Source organism: Mustela nigripes, unplaced genomic scaffold (genome assembly GCF_022355385.1).
Source record: "Mustela nigripes isolate SB6536 unplaced genomic scaffold, MUSNIG.SB6536 HiC_scaffold_75, whole genome shotgun sequence".
NCBI classification, from domain to species: Eukaryota; Metazoa; Chordata; class Mammalia; order Carnivora; family Mustelidae; genus Mustela; species Mustela nigripes.
In genome coordinates this window covers 3809470-3831458 of record NW_026739490.1, presented here as the reverse complement: position 1 = coordinate 3831458, position 21989 = coordinate 3809470, and the positions used below count along the sequence as shown (strand labels likewise).

Here is a 21989-nt window from a genome sequence, read left to right as displayed (position 1 = left end):
GGAAGATGAAGGAAGGGAGAAGGTGGCAGGCTCAGGCCTTCCAGGAGCTTACGGCCTCAGCACCAGTGTCCTTACCTTGCCCACATGGAGTCGAGAAGACGGCCTCGCAGCAGGTGAGTGGGCTTGAGTTTGGGATGCTTGGGAAGCATCCAAGGGGAGGGTGAACACACATCTGGAGTTACAGACAAACCCTAGGGAGGCATTTATGTACAAGTGGTCATTGAGATGATTTGGAGTGGATAAGATTGTGTGGACAGTTGAGGAAAGGGAGAGGAAAACCTTGGGAGACATATAAGGACAGAGAGAGAGAGAGAGAGAGAGTAGTCAGGGGCCAGAAGAGATCCCAGGGGCGTGGCTCGGGCAGGGAGAACATCGCAGCCCCAGCGTGGACTGTGGCAGAGACAGAGGGGAGGAGATGGAGGAAGTGAGATGTCCCAGGTGACTTGCAAAAGCAGCTCTGGGGGCTGCTGGGGACAGAGGTCCCTGAAAGAGTGTGGGAAGCAAGGCAAGATGGGTGGCAAGAGCCCAGCTCAAGACGAGGGCGGGCAGAATGGGCTGGGGCCTGGAGCTGGAAGCAGGAAGGAGGCTTTCTAAGGATGGTGAGGGGCAAAGGGCTTAGGCAAATGCCAGTGAAGTTGGAGGCTCATTCTGTCCCTGTCCCATCTCACGGGGCCATCCCCTTCCCACTCACAAACTCCCTCAAGGCCTCACCCCATTCCTTGAAGATCGTAAAGGAACAATTATTCCCATTTTGAGGAGCGCTGAGAGAGTCTTCCCACTCTCCCAGTCAGCCTGACATTTCATAGGACTTCCTGGAGACAACAACTTCATTTTCTGTGTGTACCTCGGAGGCAGTATCTCTAATCAGATGTGTGGACTGGGGTGCCCGAGGACTCAGGAAATAGTGTGGAGAATGTGCTTCTTCCAGATGTCCCCAAATCACTTGTAAGAGGATTCCTCCTCCAGAAGGGCTCTTGCTTTCCCTCCTTTGCTCTGGGCCACTCTACGACACTTTGGCATGTCCTGACACCAAGGTCACCAACTCAGTGCTTTATTGATGATTATAACTGGGTCCCTGGAGGGTCCCCGTGGCACAGCCTCTCTGGGGGCTCTGTAGCTCTCTCTGATCTCCTGGAGGCTTGGTGTGGAGGTATAGGAGGAGACAGCTGTGTGCAGAGGTCCCCTGTGCCCAGGAGATGGGGGCTGAGTCTTGAACATCAGATACATTTTGCAGATTAATCCTTGTGCCAACTGGATGTACTGGGCAAGCTGCTGGCCCCACCTGCCTGCACACCTACTGGGTTATCCAGGGCAAGGAGGACCCCCTAAAATCCCCCTTATGAATGTTCCCTCCCCAACCTGCTCCCTTGTCTGCACTGTTGACCTCCTGTGGGCTCAACTGCCCTGGCTTGTAGGAGCCCACGGTCGCCTGCTCAGAGACCCTCCCCTGCTACTGGAACCCCTGCCCAGTAGCCCAGTGTTCAATTCTCCGACAAGGGGGTGAGCCTCTTTGCTGACCCCTGATTTGAGGGATGGCTCCCACCTCTGTGAGAAGATAGCAAGGACTGTCCCTTAGTGTCCCCAGCTTTAGGGTGGTCAATGTGCTATAAAGTGGGCCCTTTTTGGGGTGTGCATTATATTCCCAGCACCTGCCTTAAACCGTCCTTCCTGTGCCTTGGGGGGATGCAAGTCCTGAAAGTCTAGAACCTGCTGCAGACCCACAGTAGGACATGTCTGCTCTTGGCTATCTTTTTACCTTATAAAATGGGATGAGAGGTCTAAAATTGTGGTGACCTTCCAAACAGATGACTTCCTCAGTACAGGATGGAAACTTCTGGTTCAAAATATTGGTCCATGTTGGCCCCAGCAGCTGGCTCTTCCAGTTTTAGAACCTTCCTACTTCCAGACACCCTGGGGTATCACCTAACCAGCTTTCCACTGGATCACAGTCATCAACACCACTCTGACTGTATGTATGTGGTTGATGTTATCCAGCTGAAGACTGAATTACCTGCAATCTCTTGAGAATGCAGCAAGTGTTGGACATTCACTCAAAACCAACAAGCATGGTTTAGGTAGGTGTTCTCTCACTCACCATGTATACTTGTCTACTTGGGCTTGTATATTTTTTCACGTTCCACCCATTTAACTGATGGCCACCTTCCTCACGGAGGCCCTCAGGGCATCACAGTTTCATCTGGGGAGACTGACAAAGCAAAAACTTATGCTTACGATTACTATTTGGTTCCCAAGACGAATCATGTAAATTTTAAAAGCCAACAAAACCCCTGAGTCCTTTGGTCATGCTGAAAGTCCTAGAGGATAGCAGCCATCAGTTAAAGAGATAGTTAAGTTGAAATTAGAAAGGTGAATGCAGACCCAATCTATCCTCTTGTGGGGCTTTAGAATTTGAAGGAGTTCAGGAAAAAAAAAAAAAAAAGGGTGGTTCTTTATGGGTTTACAAGCTAAAGAGGGACTGTTTGCACAGTTTGGACAAAATAGAAGTACTCTTACCAATAAATATGTCTCAAAATGACAAATAAAACTCTCCCCATTTGATGGCTCCAGATCCCGGCAAGAAGTGATGGGCACAGGCACTATGTACAGAGTGTAAACAGTAAGGCCCTTGGGAGATAATGAGGGGCAGGGCCAGGTGATGGGGTATGAGTGGAGGAGCCTCTGTAGGGGGAGTGGGTCCATGGGTAAATACAACAGGCTTGTAGGACAGTCATCCAATCTGCCACGAAATTGATGGTGGCAGCAGGTCCACTGGATTCCTCCAGGCAGTAAGGAGAAATTGTGTCCATTGAGAAACCCTGGTTCCACTGACTTTTTCCCTAGGGGAGGACTGGAAACAACCAGGCAGGGCCTTTGCGCCCCATCTCCCCCAAGAGGAGGGGTGGGCTTGCCTTGCCACACTTGAGGTTGTCTGTCCAGGGTTCAGGGCATGGATGGGGCAGTGTTTCTCAAACGACTGGGAGCAAAGGCCCCCCCCTCCCGGAACCCGCAGCCCCTTCCTCCAAAAGGAGGAGCTCCAGGCACCCGTGTCCAGGAGGGGGCCACAACTTTTCACGTTTCCCCGCCTCAGTTCCTCGGGGAGGCCCCAGAGCAGCCACCCTAATCAGTGTCCCGTCCCTGATCCGGCCGGGGGCCTCTTGAACAAAGCCAGCCTCCCTCACCGCCCCCTACCCCCGTTCCCCCACCCGCAGCCCCTTTTCTCCTCCCCCAGCACACTCCTCGGCCTCGCTCAGGGTCCTTAAATATCAGTCTCCCGGAGGTTACTGTAGTCCGCCAGTTCGTAGGCCTGGCAGGTGGCGCCCTCGGCCACGTCCTGGGGGACTCCCAGGGACACCGCCTCCACCTCCGCCCGCAGGGTGCTGGCGGCCTCTGAGCGCGCGCTCCCGGCGCGGATCTTGTGCGACAGGCTGGAGACCTTGGCACGCAGCTGGGTGGTCGGTCTCCGGAATGGCCCGAGCAGCCGCCACTCGAGGAAGGCGCAGGACGGCTTTCGACGACCGGCGACGGGAGCCTGCGCCTCTGGCGTGTCGGGGGAGCCGGGGGCCGAGGGCGCGGTGAGGGCCAGCGGGGCCCCAGGGGGCGCGGCGTCGGGGCCGGGAGCAAAGTCAGGGCGCGGGCCCGCGGTCGAACCCCGCCAGTGGTGGCCGTAGACGCGCCAGAGGGGACGGCGGCGCCGGCGACGCCGGCACTGGCAGCGCAGCAGGCGGAGGAAGGCGCGCTTGAACTCGCGGCTGGAGCAAGGGTAGATGAGCGGGTTCACGCAGCTGTTGAAATAGCCAAGCCAGAAGATGACCTTGAAGACGCCCTCCGACGGCTTCAGCTGCGGGAACAGGGAACCTGGGGAAGGGGAGGACAGAGAGTCACGCCTGTTAGACGGAGGCTTGGGGAGAGGGAAGCCTAGGTAGCCCCTGGGCACAAAGGCGTCGTGAACTCGGGTCTCTCAAGGTCTCTCTTCCCAAGGGGTCCCTGATATAATTCGAGGGGTCCATGAACTTGGATGAGGAAAAATCATTTTCCATTTTACTCACTTCTACCCGATACTGTTCATTTCCCTCAAGACGTGTGTCGGCAACAAACATGTGCAGGAGGAGACCGAGCCATATGCAATCAAGGTTCTTGGAGCTCAAAACGGGTGCAAGATTGGCAGTTTCCTAGGATTCGACCTGCTATGAGCAGTTCCTGCCAGATATTTTCCTGTCACATTCAGTTGTTGCAGACGCTTTGAAACGCTGTCCACGCTGCTCACTATTTGGAAACGACAGACATCCGAATGCACCCCTAGATCCTTTTACTGCCCTAACCTAGAAGCAAATGACTTACTAACTCACAGATTTCATTCACAAATATTTTGATGTGTTCAACCAAATCAGTTTTCTTTGCAATTTCTTGTATTTTAGTTTATGCATTTGAAAGCATAACCCTGAGAAGGGCCCCCTGCCAAGCTTTGCCAGATGCGCAGGGCTGTCTGTGGCACTAAAAGGGTAAGCGCCTTTGAATTAAATGTTGACCAAGGCATGCTCCACGTCAGGCACTGTGCTGGGCTCACATCAAGCATGGCTGCATTCCCTGAGCACCCATGTGCATAAACTACCAAGGAAATGAAGACAGGGTGATGGTAGTGCTCAGCATGGAGGCCGGGGAGCTTTCAGGGTTCTCAGAGGATGGACAGGAGTGTGGTGAGATGAGGAGGGACAGAGGGAGACAGCAGAGGAGGGGACAGGTGGGCAAGAGGAGTACACCTGGGGGCCTGGGAATGTCCTGTGGGATACACCAAGAACAACATCATTTGGGATAGATGGTAAAGGGCCTGAAGTACTGGGAATTTCCACATGTATTTGTGGGTAGTTCGGAGCCATGGATGTTTTCAAGCAGGTGGGAGACAAGAGCCTAGAATTAAGCCTCAGTAAACACAATGCCCATGGCTGTTGGAATGGAGGTCAGTGGGGCCATCCCAGGGGAAGTGGTCAGGGAGGGCTTCTGGGGGTAGCTTTGAGGGAGCTGAGTGCCAGGCAGGTAGGGGTGTGTGCACTAGGACCTGAGCTCTGTCAGAAAGATCCTCCTCCCTGCCCACTTCTCCCCTGTCATCCCCATCACTGACCTGAGGGGGTCATGTCTTCAAAAGACACCGGACAAAACGCAAGGGCAGAAAGCCAAAACCACTCTCGTTTTCACATCCTCAGCAGCCGCGGGGGAGGGGACCGTGACAGGCACATCCCACCAGGGACAAAAGTTGTAGGTGCCCGTGAGACTGAGTGGGCCAGGGCCAGGGGGCCTTGACAAATCTTGGGCCGTGCTCTCTCCTCCCTTGGCCCCCAGAGAAATGAAAGCAGGTCCCCTATTGAGGGGGCAGAGGCACCATTATCCCCTCTCTGACCTGGGAGCACTTGCCCATCACCCACCTCCTACCAAATAGAGAATTCTTGGTGCCAAGACCCACGGTGGCAGTGGCAGTGGCAGAAGAAGGAGAGTTGCCCAGCGTCACGAGGCACAGGCCATTGAGACCGCAGTCACGCAGCCCTGAGCAAGTCTCACGCTTTCTGCGAAATCCAAATCCAGTAACAGTTCTCTGGAAGGGATGTCGTGAAGATTCACGCATTTCAGGGCGCAGAACTTCGCAGGCTCTTAATAAACACTAGTGTTGCTTTACTTCCCCTCTCCCTCTTGGGTGGCTTTTGAGGGAGGACAGCTCCGCCCCAGGAAGAGACCAGTTCCCGGATCTGGAGAGTAGCCAGAAATAGAAGCCAAGACCTGGTGGGTTTGGGGGAGGCGGGGGCATCTGTCAGCATATGCTGAGGAGGCAACTTCCCCCTAGGAGCGGAGTTAGACAGTTGTCCCTGGCCCTGGGGGCCACCAGGGTTGACTTCAGCCCCCAGGAAGGTGGCCCTCTGAATAGCATCCCTCGGTGGCCGCAAAGTAAGACACAGTGCTCAAAATAACTCTGACTCAGGCCATGGTTCTTTTATATTTAGCCCAGGATGACAAATCAGTGGACTATGCGTTCAGCTGCAAGCCCGGAGCCGGCCGAACAGTGCTGTTATCTGCGTGGTTTTTGCTCAGATTTGTGGGCGACACAGCATATTGTGAGGATGCCCTCAGCCATAATAAACACTGTTCTATTTTATGTTCAAGCAACCTGTGCAGAAGCTTGCTGCAGACCTGGGATCCACACTCAGCCTTCCTGTCCCCAGATTTTCTTCCTTGTCCTGCTGAGCTTCTTGCCTTACTTTGGGCTTTGGAAGCAGACCCCGAGACAAGGATTCAAGGGCAAGTTGCTCATTGTGAGCAACTGGGGTGCAATGCCACTGGGAGCTCTGGGACACCAGGAAGTCCAGGAACCTCAGAGTGGTCCCAGCAGCAGGGTGAGGGAGGCAGGGTGTCTACACCCTCATTCATCAGGCACGGGTTGTGCTGCTCCCTGAGGTGTTCATTTCCCACGCTTCCTGCCTGCTGTGTACGTGGATGATGAGAGTTTGGGTGGGTGGAGCCGGGCAAAGATGCGGGCAGGTTTTTGGATGGAAATTGGTTGATGTGGCCTGAAGGTCCAGGGGATGGCATGGAGGGGACACTGACAGCATCTGGTGTTCCATGTGCTTAGCTTGAACCTCTGGCCAAGACCTCTGGGTTCCAGGGGGCTGCGAACCCATCCCTGCTCTTGGCATGCATAGATGAAATGGGGAGCTGCCCTGAGACCCCTGAGGATGGGCCCTTGGCTCATGGGCATTGTCCCTGCAATGTCACCCAGCCGTGGGGTCATCAGTGGACAAGCCCCTTTTTGGCCACTCCCAGCTTTCTGCTCTCCCAACCCCTCTGACTTGTGGTTACTTAGGTCAACCTTGCCTATATGCCTTCTCTCTCTCCAGCGGCCTGGCACCCACCTGTGCCAGCCCCTGAGCCCAGCTACAGGAAAGCCCCACTGAGCAGTTGGGGGCTCTGAGACAAGGCCACTGTCTCTCAGTGCCTGGCAGCCCCCTTTCCTGCCCTGACCTGGCTCCCTCTCCCACAGACTTCCCTGCCAGCAGAAAGCCCAGTCCCGCTAACTCAACTTGGCAACTGTCACTGGAAACAGAGGCCTGTGTGGGGCAGCCTCCCTTAGCCTCCCACCGCTCCTCTGGCTCCCGGCTTCATACCCTCGCTCCCCTTTCTCTTATGGCTCCTACTTCCCTCAGCAGTCTTTCGTCTTCCTGTGCATCAGCTGAATGGCTGCGCTGACTTCTCGCCACCTTCTGACCACAGTGGCCTCCCCAGGCTTGCCTGGGTGCTTTTGCTCCTGCTCCTCCCGGATTGTACTGCCTCCTTCCACCTGTTAGTGCCAGCTCCAACGACACCTCCACCTGGAAGCCCTCTGTACACCACCCTTCCCAACCCCACAGTTAGGGGTACTTTCCCTATAGCACATCTTCTCACGTCTAAGTGCCAAGAACATAGCAGGCGACTATCAGTTTCCTGTCTACTTTATCTTTAAAAGAAAAAAATGTTTATTTATTTAAGTAATCTGTATACCCAATGTAGGGCTTGAACTCATGACCCTGAGATCAAGAGTCAAATGCTCCTCCCAGATAAGCCAGTCAGGCACCGCATGCCTATCTCATCTCTAAATGGTAAGCTCTCCACATGTACTTAGCCCATCACTGGTGCTTCATACATTCCAACCCCTCTCTCTGTCACACCCGGCATCCCATCCATCACCAACTCCTATTGGTCCTGGACCCTCCCCCCTTTATGCCACCCCCTAATTATAGGATTATAAAAACAATCCTTTTATTATTTTTATTTTTATTTTTAAAGATTTACTCCTCTATCTTGGAGAGAGAAAGAGAGGGGAGGGGGACAGAGGGAGAGAGTCTCCAAGCAGCTGAGCTTGGAGCTGATGTGGGGCGATTCCACCACCCATGAGACCATGACCTGAGCCCAACCAAGAGTCAGATGCCCAACGAACTAAGCCACCCAGACGCCCCTGGTGGTGGTGGTGGGGGGGCTTTTAAAAGATAAACCTGAGCATTTCCTTTCTTCACTTAAAACCTGTTTTCCACTGCGACTGCAGCCTCTCGTCCTCTCTTTCTTATCTGCACTTGGACTTTCTGCCAGCCCTTGGATTTCTCCTATCATCCCTGCTTAGCTGAGTCTCCTAGTCACTCACCACTCCCCCCATGTTCCCTTCTCAACCCTCCCATGTCCACATCCTTCTGGATTTGGGCTGTATACGTATTCACCCAGACTTGAACTCTGGAGTGATTTACCCACTCCCTGAGTATGTTAGGGTTCCCGAACTCAGCTCTGTCTGGGGCTTCCAGGGACCTGGCTCCTCACCCTCAGCCTGCTTTCCCCAAGTCCAGCACCATCTCCTTGAGCCTTTACTCCACCCTTTTGCCTCTTCCGGAGCCGCCGATCACTTCCCATTTCACAGAGGAAAGAGCAGCCAAGAAGTTGCGCACTTGCTCAAGCCTTCCTCACCTCGCCTCCTTGGTAAGAAGGAGGTTTCTCCTGCCCAGGGTCAGCATGCCTCCTTGTGTGGTGGTACCCTCCGTCCATCCGTCCCCTTCAAGCGTGCCCCTGTCCCAGCTGCACCCTCTCTGCTGGGTCTCGGGCTACAACCTCATCCCCTCTCTCTTTTCTGCCCACACCTGCCTACTTCCCTTCCCCACCTGCTTTTCACTGCTCTGCTGTAGATCCCTGCTCCTCCTGTCCTGCGAACACAGCTCTCATCCACCCCCTCCCTCACCGACTCCTCTCGTCTCACCCGGTGCCATCTCATCTCCCAGGGTGCTACACTCTTGGATTTTCTACTCCGTAGCCATGACCTCTGCTGCTGCTTCTGCACATCCCCACTGCTAAATGTAAGAGTGCCCTTCTCCGAAGTCCGGAATCTCTTCCCTTCACATTCTCCTGGTGATTTCATCCCAGCTCATGGGTTTAAATACCAACTTCAGATGAGAATGCCCATAAGTTCTATCTCCAGCTCAGACGGTTCTCCCCAGACTCAGGTCTAACTGCCTCCCAGACCTCTCCACTTGGGTATCTATGGCCATGTCACACTTACCCTGACCTCATGAAGCTTACATTTCACTAGGCCAGGCTGGCAAGACACAGGATAAACAAGGAAAATGCAAACATATCAGATAATTAAATATGCTAAGGAGAAGTAAAGCAGGGAAAGAAGCTAGGAGGTGTGTATTTGTGTGTCTGTGTGGGGTGGGATAGATTTTGGATAAGGTGGCCAGGAAAGCAGGACATCCTGCTGAGGATATCACATTTGAGGAAAGGGCTGAATTGAGCATGTGGACACATGGGGGGGAAAAGCTTTTCAGGCAGTGAGAATAGTCTGTGCAAAGGCCCTGCAGTGGCCCTGGCATGTTTGCAGAACAATGATGAGGGTAGTGGTTATAGAAAGGAGTCACCGAGGGCAGAGAGGAAGGACGCAAGGTCAGAACTCAATAGCTACCCTCCTCCCTGTGCGTATACCCTGCTTTTTATCCTCAACCCAGGAGCTAGAGCGATTCTTTAAAAATATAAATGGATGGGGCGCCTGGGTGGCTCAGTGGGTTAAAGCCTCTGCCTTTGGCTCAGGTCATGATCCCAGGGTCCTGGGATCGAGCCCCACATCGGGCTCTCTGCTCAGCAGGGAGCCTGCTTCTTCTCTCTCTGCCTGCCTCTCTGCCCTCTTGTGATCTCTCTCTGTAAAATAAATATATAAAATCTTAAAAAAAATGGATCAAGTCACTTCTTAGGTTCCAAAACCCTCTAAGAGCTACCCTTCCCCCTCCCAGTAAAAGCCTACAACCTACACAGCTCGACATGTGGCCCCCCAACCCCTCTGCCATCCTCCCTTCCTAACCCCCTGACTCTATTCCAGCCATACTGCCCTCCATTTTACTTCTTGGATATGCCAGGCACACTCCCACCACAGGGCCTTTGCACTTGCTTTTCCTCATCATCTTCTTTGCCCAGATATCCACAAGGCTCGTGTGCTCAGCTTTGCAGTGAGGTCTCCCTGGCTTCTCACGTAAAATCGAATTGCCCTCCCCCACCCCAGCACTTCCCATCCCCCTCAACTGGGGCTATTGCTCTCCGTGGCACCTACCCGCCTCCTCCCATACTGTTTGAGTTTTCATTTTGTCCAGCATCTCTGTCTGCGGCCAAGTCCCCAGGGCAGCACTTGTGCCTGTTTTGCTTGGCACTACATTCCCATGGCCCTGAAGCCCTCCTGAGCACACTGAACACACAGTAGGTGCTGGGCACTTGCCGAGTTTGCTCAGTGAGTCCCTCTTCTCTACTCTCCGTGTCCAACTGGCCATCATGCCAGGTGCCTTTGATTTTGTCTCTAGCACGGTCCTTCCCTTCACCTCATTCCTGAGGCTTTTGCTTAGCCTGGCGTCTCATTTTGTTTGCATGGCTGCGATGGCCCCCAAGGGTCCTGTGGCCTCTCCACTCCGCACACAGCTGCTGGAGGCTTTTTCTAAAATTGGTTTCTCTCCTTAAACCTCTGAAAACTGCAAGTGGCTTCCAGCGGGTCTGAGGACTAACCCCAAGCTTTCTTGTGTTGCAGTTGCAGTCAAGTTTTTTTTTTTTTTAAAGATTTTATTTATTCATTTGACAGAGAGAGAGAGAGAGACCACAAGTAGGCAGAGAGACAGGCAGAGGGAGAGGAGGAAACAGGCTCCCTGCTGGGCAGAGAGCCTGATGCGGGGCTTGATCCCAGGACCCTGAGATCACGACCTGAGCCAAAGGCAGAGGCTTAGCCCACTGAGACACCCAGGTGCCCCTGCAGTCAAGACTTTTTAGAACCCAGTGCTGTCTGCGCTCCCCTCCAGATTTGGACAAAAGCTGAGAGATGAAGCTGAGAGCAGGTCCTCCCATAGGGGGCTGGGCTCCTTCTGCCTTTCTGCTTGGCCCCAACTGTTTCGTCCTTCCCAGCCCTCGAGCCTTGGGGCTGGCGTCCTCCCCAAGGTTACCTCCCTGGGTTACCTGCTCTTTTATGCAAGTCCGCAATTTAATAAAATTTGTTACTGTTCCATCTACCCTCCTAGATGATCAGTTTCTTGAAGGCAGCAATGAAACTGATGGCTGTTTTCATCCCAGCCTCTAACACAGGTGCCTGACCCTCAGCGGGGGCTGAGGGATCACCTCTAGGCACCTGTGAGGAGTAGTAAGAACACAGGTGGGAGATGAGCACAGACCCAACTCCTGCTTGCTTCTCTCTTCTCGGCCTTGCTCTCATGCGAGTGTCCCATCAGTCTTGCTCCCATCTTCTTTCCCCCATTTCCTATATTGGGGCGCCTCAGTCAAGAGTCTAACCTAATGTTGAGGGGGGCTGGGTAGCTACTAGCCACAAAAGGCAGGGCCTCTCTCTTATGTCAACAGGTAGGCTCATTCTGTGGCATGGTGGCTGGGCCAACCAGGCCCACACATTGTTGGGGAAACTGAGGCAGCCCGTGAGATTTGTGTTTGCAGCCTTGATGATCCCCAAGCCAGCCTCCACACCTAAGGACCAGAGATGTCCAGGTCTAGGAGATGGAGATGCTACTGAGATGCTGGTTAGGCTAGAGGCGGCCGAGCTGGCCGAGCCTCGCTGGGGAATGACAGTTGTGAAGCCATGGGGCGGGCTGTGTGATTAACAGCTTTCTTCTGGCACCACCAGAAGGGAACTTGTTCTTGGCAGAATGTCAGAATTCACAGCCAGGCTTGCTCATAACTTGCAGCCGACCATGAAATATCAGGCTGCACCCCAGCCTGCCCCTTTCCCACCCATTCCATCACTGGGGACTTTTCTATTCACAGGCAGCCTTTTCTCTCTGGCCAGAGAGATAGAGTGCAGTTAGAAATACCACATTCTCCTGGATGGTCAGGTGTCTTCTCACCAGTAGGGCTGGGAGAGAAGGAATTCCCCACCCCATGCAGCCTGTCTCTCTCCCCTTCTCTCAACTGCTTGCTCAGTGGCTCTGACTCTGAAGCTCAGTAGTTCCTCTGCCAAGAGAGCCTGGGACATCTGCTGCTGGCAAACCTCTTTGCTATACTGTAAAGGGTCAAATAAACCTCTCTAATCAAGCACACTTGAGCTGAGACCTAAAGACCCCGAGGGGGGACTGAGCCACACATCAACGTGAGGAAAGAGAATGCCAGAGAGTGGAAGGGCATGTGCAAAGGCCCTGAAGCAACAGGGAACCTGAGATGTTGGAGGACAACCAAGATGTTGGATCACTGGAACAGAGAAGGGGAAGGGGAGAGTGGTAGGAGATAAGGTCATTTTGAAGTGGGCACAATCATGGAAGGCTGTCAGGAAGAGGTGACCGCCCGAGGGGCCTGGTCTCTGCTGGATTGTGTGAACATGAAGGGGTGATGTGAGGGCACCATGGGGCCAGCTGTGTCAAGCCAATTCTCTTGAATTCCTTGCAGTGCCAGTTTTCCATGGTGAGAGGTAATCGACGGATACTCTGGCTCAAGATGGACTGGGAATAGATCAGAAATCCTGTGCCCCCGTGTTTGCCTTAGGACTCATGAACTCTGTGGGGCTGGCAGAGAACTATTTGTCTGGCCCTGGATGCCCTTCTGCTGTTGGGGGGATGTGGGCGGAGGGGCGGCTCCTAGGTACATCCCGTTAGTGGTGTACTTTTTTTTTTTTACCAAAAAAAAAATAAAATGTACTAGCTCTGTCTGCTAATTCAGGGGCCAACTCAGTCTCACTGAGCAGCTGAGAGCTCAGACGGTGATCTCTAAATGATCATTTACCACTAAAAGGGACCGAGGCTCTTTGAAGAAATGGTTGCTTCTAGGTTCTGGGGGAAGAGAAGTACGAGCTGAACCTGAGACGTCTTATCAGGTACCGGGGTCACTGACCACTCGTAACAGCACAAAAGGGAAGAATTCTTGGTCCAAACACTGAAACTTACTCTGATTGAGCCGGTTCACAGGAAGTACACGGACCAGAGGGACACACTGAATGGCCCCACGGGGACACAGACTCCAGACCGTGGGCACCTGTTCGGGACACATGATCTGGTTTCTTCACTAAGTAAATTGCAAGGAAAAGGTGGGAGGAGGGGAATCTTACCAATTAAAGAGACCAAGTGGGCAAATCAACCACATGCAACACAGGCACCTTTCTCAGATCCTGAGTCAAACAAATGATACATTTATGACGCGACTGGCAACATCTGAACACTACGAAGACCATATTTGCCCTTAAACAACTATTTCTATGTGTTATAATGGGTTGTGGTTATTTTTTCAAAAAAACTTCTTGAGTTCTAGAAATGTATATTGAAGAATTTATAGATGAACTGATAAGGCTTCTGGATGTTCTTCAAAATAACCCTCAAAACCAAAATAAGACAAAACAGAATAATTCTCAGTGCTGGGATGGTGGGTGGAGGTTGGGATGCACCAAGGCTGGGCTTGGGTTGACATTGTGGAAGCTGGGTCCTTGGAATCAGAGAGAGCAATGGCAGGGGCTGGGAGGAGGGGGACTAGGGAGCTGCTGATCCATCAGCATAAATGAAGTTTCAGGGGCGCCTGGGTGGCTCAGTGGGTTAAAGCCTTTGGCTCGGGTCATGATTTCAGGGTCCTGGGATCGAGCCCCGCACCGGGCTTCTCTGCTCAGCGGGGAGCCTGCTTCTCCCTCTCTCTCTCTGCCTGCCTCTGTGCCTACTTGTGATCTCTGTCAAATAAATAAATAAAATCTTAAAAAAAATAAATGAAGTTTCACTTAAGATGACTACATTCCAGAGTTCTACTATGCAACACTGTGTCTACAGCTAACACAGTGCATTGTACACGTCACAACTTGTTAAGAGGGTAGATCTCAGGTTAAGTGTTCTTATCCGAATAAAAGAAAACCAAAAAGAAAGAGTGTACTGTGCTTTACCACTCAGACCCTTGGCATGGGGGATGTGAAGAGGCTATGAGATCCACCACTTCTGCCTTCTGCACATGTTTACTGAGCACCTACTATGTGCCAGGTGTCACAAAGGCACAGTTAGGAGATGTGATGCCAGCCCTTTTTTCAGGCTTTTGGGCCAGGAGATATTTAATGGCATTGCTGAGGACCTGCCACCAAGCATCCCTTACCAATCCCCCTGTGACTGTAGACCCCCACGTGACCTCAGGGAACATCTGCAGAGGAGTCCTTTGGCATTTGGCCAACGCTCAGATGCACATGAGGAATCGACCCCCTCTAGCCGGCTGCCCACGCGTGTTTGCCAGTCTGGACACTGACTCCTCGGCGTGGCTAAAGCCTGTCTCCTGCCTCCTCCCGCCTTCTCTCTTTCTAATTCAGGCATCAGATTATGACAGTCAAGTTATAAAGTTTTAAGAGTATAGCTTGATGACTTACATATGCACATGCTAAGGTAGTCCCTGCCCAGACCAAGATCTAGAACATTCTCAACCCTTCGGAAGGTTTCTTTGCTCCCTCTTCCAGCCAATACGTATACCCACCAACCTGACTTTAATCATCAACTAGTTTTGCTGGTTTCTGAACTTCGTATACACAGAATCGTGTAGATTGTGTGCTTTTAATTTCAGATCTGGCTCAGCTGGTCCAGCATAGTGTCCCTGAAATCCATCCACATTGCGTTATTTTTCCTAGCTGTATAGTAGTTCAGCAAATTTAACAACACAGCACAATTTATTTACTCCACCTGTTGATGGCATCCTGTCTCATCTCGGGACTCCTCTTGCCATGGACTCTCCACTTCATGCCTCCAAGGCGACAGGCCCCTCTACTTTTCTATGTCTGTATATGTATAGTTTCCTCTGTCCTGCCGCTTTGTGATATGTGTAAGAATACTAGCAATTACAATGTCCTGTCATCAAAGCATGTACAGAATATTTGGGGAGCAGGAAGGAGCCCCTAACTAAATCCAGGGGTGGGCAGGATGGCGATATTACAGGGCCGAGCCTGACCGGCCGGGAAGGAAGCCCAGGTATGGCTCACAGATGGCTAGATGTGGGGTCTGGGACAGCAGCTGGGCTGTCCCAGGACTTCTGACATCAGCCTCCAGACAGCTTGCCCACCTTGAGGCGTGTTTGGGAGGGCGCCATGGGCTGTGAGCCTCTGAGGCTACTTTGCACGAGCGTGCACATTCAGAGGCCAATCAGGCTCAGTGACCTGCCCAATGGAAGGGAGCTTGGAGGCAGGCGGCGGGGGGGGGGGGGCGGCTGTCATGTCCGTGTGTATGTGTATGTTCCAGGGGACAGGTCCACCTCTGGGGATGGCTAAGGGGGGACCTGAGCCTGATGCAGTGAACCCACAAGAGAAGATGCGTCTGGAGGTGCCTGGGAGAGGAAGAGAGCTCTTGTGCAGATGGGCACTTGCTGGGGCAAGGTTTCTCCCCAGTTTCTCTGTTCCCCTCTTGCTCGCAGGGATTTCTGCCCCCAAAGGCTGGCCCAGACCTCTGGGGGTGAGAAGCCTCTCACACGAAGTGCCCTAGGGCAGAGGCTTTCATCAGGGGCCCTTCCCACCCGCTGCACCCCTACCAAACCCCCTTTCCCCAGGGAAGTCTGCAGAACTGCTGCCCCTTTCCATATGTGCATTCTGTAAGTTTGGGTTCCTCTAGGTGTCAGAAGGGACTTTTACACGACATCCTGTAATTTTCTAAGGCACCCAGTTCCACGTCAGCTTGCTGAGGTGAGAGCAGGGACTGCCTGCCTGTCTTGAGAAGGGCTGCCCAGAGCCCCTCCTCCAAAGGCCCCAAGGATTGGTGACCCTATATTCTGTCATTCAGCCTGGAACACCTTTGAGGGTGAAAGGGGAGCATTGCTAGTAATCATACCACTCGGCAGGCATAACAGGGCTGTCCTGGGCACTCCAGGGGGCGTGGGCACGCGGATGGAGTGAATGGCTCAGGCAGGTGGGGACCCCCTCATGAGGGCAAGTGATGCCTCTTGCATCCACACACAGCTCCCGGGGTGCCCCGGAAGGAGCCAATACCTTCCTTCCTGGCCTTGTTGACTGGCATCTAAAGGTCAGGCAGGTGACAGACTGCGGCTGTGGCTCGTGCTTCTTCTTGGTTTTGAGTGTGGACAAGCAGGGAGGGGCACCCTGGGTCTGTTGGACAACCCCTGGGTTGTGGACCTACTAGGTGCCTTCATTTCCATGGGCTATAGCCCTGGCTGGCACACACTGCTCTTTCTCAAGCCCTCCACCTCCGGTGCTCATCACACCTGGCCTGGGAACAAGGGTCCAGGAGGAGGGAGATGCCACTCTTTCTGGTGGCCCCCTTCTTGACCTCTTTCCTTCAAAGTGGGTGCTCCCCAAAGCTCTACCCCTAGCCCCGCTCTTCTTTTTGCCCCTCCATCCTCTTTCTGTCCCCATGCTCCTGCTTCGGTAACCACCCCCTTCTTGGTCCCCTTTATCCAAGGTTTCAACCTCCTCCACCCTGGCCATATCTTGGCACTCCCCTACCAGCATATGCCAGACCCTTGGATTCCACATTCCTCCCCAGAGTTGATGCTCTGAATTGTCCCTGCTCCTTCAAAGGAACTTCCCTTCTCCAGACCTGGGCCCAATGCGGGGGGGGGGGGGGTGTCTCAGGACCTCCTGGCTGGTTCTCCTTTCTGCACAGCCCTCAAGCCACTGCCACCCCCACTGCAAGCACCGCCCTCCCAGCCACACCATGGCAGAGGCAAGATCGGAATATTCTGTCTCCCTGCTTGGCCTCTGTCCTGGTTGCTCACTGTTGCCAGATTCCACTCAATTTGGCGCCACCCGCGGCCCTGGGCTCTGCTCTGGGGCTCGGGAGGCTGGGCACAAACCAGACTGGTAGGAAGGAAGAGACAAGGATACGCCCGGGGGGGGGGGGTGGTGGCCGACGCCAAGTGTGAGGAGCAGCAGAGATGGAGGGATTGAAAAAGAGCCAAAGGCCATGGAAAGTTAAGGATGACTTCCTGGAAGAGGAGCATGCTCTGAACCTCAAAACACCCCCCCCCAACAACAAAAAAACCCAAAACAAAAAACCCCAAAACAAAAAACAAAAACAGTAAGAGCCCTTTGCAGTGTTGACCAGAACAGTGAAAACTATGAAAAATCAAATGCTCAGCACAAGACTGCGTAACACCCCATGGAATATTCTCGAATGGAATACTGTACTGCTGCTACAGTGAACCAGCCCAGGTAAATCTCAGCGAGGTAATGTTGCATGAGAAAGGCAAACTGAAGAACGGTGTGCACGGCATACTGCCAATTCTACACATCCTAAAGGCAGACAAGACAATACTATACATTACTATGGATACAGATATTTGCGGTAAGAGTATAAAGAGATGAATGGGGTGACAGACTCCAGATTTACCTCTGGGGAGGGAGGGAGCAGAGGAGGAAGGGACCGCAGGAGGGAACTTACTTTTGTCTGTGTTCTATGTCTTTGTAAAGAGAAACAGAGAAAGGGATCTGAGGCAAATATAGGAACACGTGAACAGCTGTTCTGTATGGGTGATTACGGGTACAGGGACCCTCGGCCTAGCATTTTCTCGTTATCTGTGCATCATTCTGTAACTGGAAATTTTAAAAGAAGTTAAAAGAACATTATGGGAGGTGGCCTTCTGTACACAGCTCCATCATTCCCTATGGGGGTGCAGTGTGAAGTGGGGGGAGGGGTGAATGAGGGTGGGCATGGATAAGGAAGGGGTTGGTTGATGGGAGGAAAGGAACCTGAGTGGGGAGCTTTGTGGGGAGGGTACTAAATCTGGGGCAGGTTTCTAAAGGAGTGGGGACACACTGACTTTCTCCTGCCTGCCTACTTGGCCCCCAAGTGTGTTGCTTAGTGTCCATGCCTCCCTACACCCTCACAGCAGCCTCTGGCTGGCTGATTTTCAAGTCAGCGATGTACTCAGAGTGACTACTACAAAAGCATTAGCTCGCAGGGAGCCCGTGACAAGCAATGGTTAGATTTACACACAGCAGCTTCCTGAATTCTCATGGTGGGTCCCCACGTGGGCCCTGCTACCATCACCATGACCTTGATTTTCTAGACGAGGACGCAGAGGCACAGAGACGTTCGGGAACTTCCAGAGCCAGTCGGAGCAAAGCTGGAATTTGAACCCAGCCTGTCTGGTGCCAGAGCCTGTGGTCCTTGTTGTGCCACATTGTTCCTCATATGCCAGGCGCTGTGCCGGCACTGTGGATTTGAAAATGACCCCAGGCCCTGCCCTTGAAGAGCTCTGGGGCCAGTGCAGGGCCGGGACACCAAACAAGCAGCACGCAGGAGACAGTAAAGAAAGAGAAACTTGGGCCCCAAGGGAGAGAGACCAGAGAAGGACACAAAGGGCTGAGGCATCAGGGAAGACCTCTCTGAAGAGGGGACATTTAAACGGAGACCTAAAGTTAGCCAGGAGGGGTTGTGGAGGGCAGGTGGGATGGAGGGAAGAGCAAGTGCAGGAGCAGGAGCTCGATGTAGGTAAGGAACCGGAAGAGGGTCCGAGAAGCCAAGGCATACAACAAGCAAGGGGCAGGGAAGCAAAGCCATGAGGCCATCACCCGGGGCCCTCCTTCCAGGAGGGGAAGCACACGTTCGGGTTTGCTCCCACTGTCCCGGTTTGTGCCTGGGATCCCAGCATAAATATTCATAACGTCTCGTTTTGGTTTGGACAATAATAAATTTGAAGGTCACCCTCTCACAGGCCATGGTGGAGAGTCTGGATTTTGTTCCCAGGGCAGCTGGAAAGCATGGAGGGGTTTTAGCAGAGAGTAACACTCTAATTTATAATATAAGTTCACTATGGCCGCTGTGTGGAGAGGGCCTGCAGGGGAGCAGAGGGAAGCTGTTGTCCCCTTCCTGACTCCGCTGCACAGTGTGGAAGGAGCGAGGCCTGGGCAAGACAGGGGAGGCCCAGCTTGAGCCGGCCGGGGTTGCAGCCATGGGCAAAATGACTCAGGGCAAATATGTCCCCAGAGACGATGCTCCCCTCCTCCTCCCTAAGCTGACCCGGCCCTGAGGTTTCCAGGAGGGACCTTCAGGGGGTGGGGAAAAAGCCCCTGAGAACAGCCGCCCACCTCCCAGGACTGCAGGGAAGCTGCTGAGAGAAACAGGAAAGTTCTCAAGAGAGCTAAAGGACTCAGTCAATGTCAGAAGCAATGATGAACGATATTAACTTTGCATTTGATAATTTGTCCCTATCCCCTTCCTTCTGATCCCACACAGCCCCCTCCCTACTTACAAGAAGAGATTTCAGAAGTGAGAGCCCAGAGCATTCACAGACACCAGAAAGGGAGGGTCTCCTGGCCAGGAACTGAATGAGTTCCTGGAGAAAGCAGGTGGCTTCGTGTCCCTGCTGAGGTACGGGCTTGGGACACCAGCATGCACTCTGACCCCACCACTGGGTGCTGGCATTTGTGTCTGTGAATGTGTGTGGCATGTGTGTGTGTGTGTGTGTGTGTGTTGGGTGGGGTATTTAGAGGAACATGTACACTGCTGACCACATCCTATGGAGCAGACATCCACACAGATGCCACAGATCTCTTATATTTAGGGGTTTGGGAGTGTGAAAACAAACCCTGGGCTTGTCATGGCCATTGAGAGGGGAAGGACAGAAGTTCAAAGCTTGCAAAACGAACCCTGCAAGCACGAGGGGCCTCTCTTTTGTCGACCACAAAGCGCACCTGCCCAAGACACCAGAGAGGTTGCTAAGTCAACCTTGTGGGCCCAGGTGGAGAGTCACCTTCCGCCTGGGAAGGCCATCCCAGTCCGGGTGCCGGGAAGGCACAGCTGCAGGCTCACGGAGCAAAGGAAGGGGCCGGTGGGAGACGGGTCACTCACCAAGCGGTAGGACGAAGAAGAAGGGGAACCAGCAGAGCACGAAGACGCCCACGACGATGGCCAGCGTCTTGGCCGCCTTCTTCTCGCGGGAGAACTTGAGCAGGCGCACGGATAGGGAGCTGCGGAAGGTGTGGCCCTTGGTGCTGCGCGGGCCGTGCGTCCCGTCGGCAGCTCCCGTGCTGGCTCCGCGACAGTGGATGCGCAGCACCACCTCAGAGGCCTTGCCGCGCTCTCGCTTGACGCCCGCCTCGAGGCTGCGCGTGGTGCTTCGCGCTACCACGTACACGCGGCAGTACATGACCACGATGACGGCCATGGGCAGGTAGAAGGAGCACACGGAGGAGAAGACGGCGTAGCCTGCCTCCTCCGTGATGCCGCAGAAGCGCTCGTCAGGGGGCACGGGCTCTTTCCAGCCCAGCAGGGGCCCCACGGACACCACGAGGGCCACGGCCCAGAGCAGGGCCAGGATGGCGGCCGCCTTGCGCTCGGTCATGATCGCGGGGTATTTGAGCGAGTGGCGCACGCCCACGTAGCGGTCCACTGAGATGGTGCAGAGGCTGAGGATGGAGGCGGTGCAGCACAGCACGTCCACGGCGGCCCACACGTCGCAGAAGGCCCGGCCGAAGGCCCAGAAGCCCAGGACCTCCATGGTGGCTGAAAAGGGCAGCACCGTGGCGCTCAGCAGCAGGTCGGCCACGGCCAGGTTCACGATAAAATAGTTGGTGACTGTCTGCAAGTGGCGGTTGCAAGCCACCGAGAGGATGACCAGCAGGTTGCCCGCCACAGCCATGAGGATGAAGGCGGCCAGGAAGACGCCCACACCCACGCCCTGTGCACTCACCACCAGCCCCCCGACGGCCGCTGTGCCGTTCACCTCGCCGCCCGCGCCCGCGCCCCCAGGCTCCCCGGCGGAGCTCTGGTTGTCCTCGCCGCCGCCCGCACCCACCACGCCGCCGCCGCCGCCCGCCGCGGCTCCCGACACGCCGCCCACCGCTGGGCCCTCCGAGGCTGCCGCGCTGCCCGCGCCGCCCCCGCCGCCGCCCGCGCTGGAGCCCCCCGCGCTGCTGTCAGGGCGGGGTCCCTCGAAACTGACGCTCAGGAGGTCGCGGAAAGTCATCTCAGCGCGCGGCCGTCGGGGGCCGGGCCCGGGCGCAGGACAGGCGGCTGGCCAGGAGAGGGGCCCCGGGCATAGCCGCGGGGCTCCTGCTGCAGCCCGGCGCGCGGGTCCCGTCGGGGTCCTGCCCGAGTTCCTGTAGCGCCAAGCGCCGCTGTCCGCGAGCGGAGCGGGGCTGGCCGGGGCAGCGGCCGGAGCTCCCGAGGCTGGCGGCGGAGTCGGACCGGAGAGCCGGGGCCGGAGACGCGCGCTGCTCTCTGAGCGTGCCCAGGCGAGCGGGCAGAGCGGCAGCTCAGGGGCCGGGCAGTGCAGGCAAAGCCACTGCGGCGCTCTCGACCGGGCGCGGGGGGCGGGACGGAGGAGGGGCAGCGCGGGGAAGGAGGAGGGGGCGGCCGGCGCGGAGGGAGGGGGCGCCCCACGCGCTGGGAGAAGGGGCAGCGCGAGTCCGGCGAGCAGCAATTCCGGGGTCCGGAGGGGTCGCGGCGCTGGCACCCGCTCCCACCCCGCGGCAGCCACCCCTGCCCTGCCGCGGGTACCCACGACCGCCCTCTCTTCTCGCCGTCAGCAACTCGCCCCTTCCCGCGCCCCTCGCGGGCCTCTTCCCTTTCCCCTCCGCCGCATCCCCTTTCCTCCCGCCCTTTTCCCCAGCCTCTCGGTCACTCGCTGGTACCCTTGGGCGCGCGGAGCGGAGACGGCGCGATTCTCGGGTCCCGGGGCTCCCGGGCTCCCGGCTCCGGCCGCCAGAGAGCAGCAAGCACCCGGGATCTGCGGACTGCGGACCGGAGCGCGCAGTACGGCGGCGGTCGCCTCTTGGGACTGCCTGGAGGGATCTGCTGCACTTCCTTACTCCTCTCTGGCCACAGGCCAGGCGAGGGTCTCAAACACCTCTGTCCAGTGCGGTGGAGTGGGGAGAGCCTGGGGAGGGATCAGGTGCCACTGCTGGTCTGTGATGGGAAAAGGAACAAGAATCCATTTGGTTATGGCTCTCAGACCCTGCCCACCACCCACTGGTTTATGTCTACCATCTTCGGCATTGTTACTTGACTACGTATCAGATATCGGAATAAAACTTCCTTGTTACACAAATAAGTAGCCTTCTGGGGAAGGAG

General features: G+C 55.0%; 1 protein-coding gene across 1 annotated transcript; it reads right to left on the bottom strand.

Moving 5' to 3' along the window:
* Window positions 1-3202: 3202 nt before the first annotated feature.
* On the bottom strand, window positions 3203-20895 carry LOC132008113 (alpha-1D adrenergic receptor). The gene is made up of 2 exons (XM_059386498.1): window positions 19767-20895; window positions 3203-3855 (listed from the first exon to the last, which is right to left on the bottom strand). The coding sequence occupies exons 1-2, from the start codon at window positions 20881-20883 to the stop codon at window positions 3257-3259; spliced, it is 1716 nt and encodes a 571-aa protein (XP_059242481.1). The 5' UTR covers window positions 20884-20895; the 3' UTR covers window positions 3203-3256.
* Between the last annotated feature and the right edge of the window lie 1094 nt (window positions 20896-21989).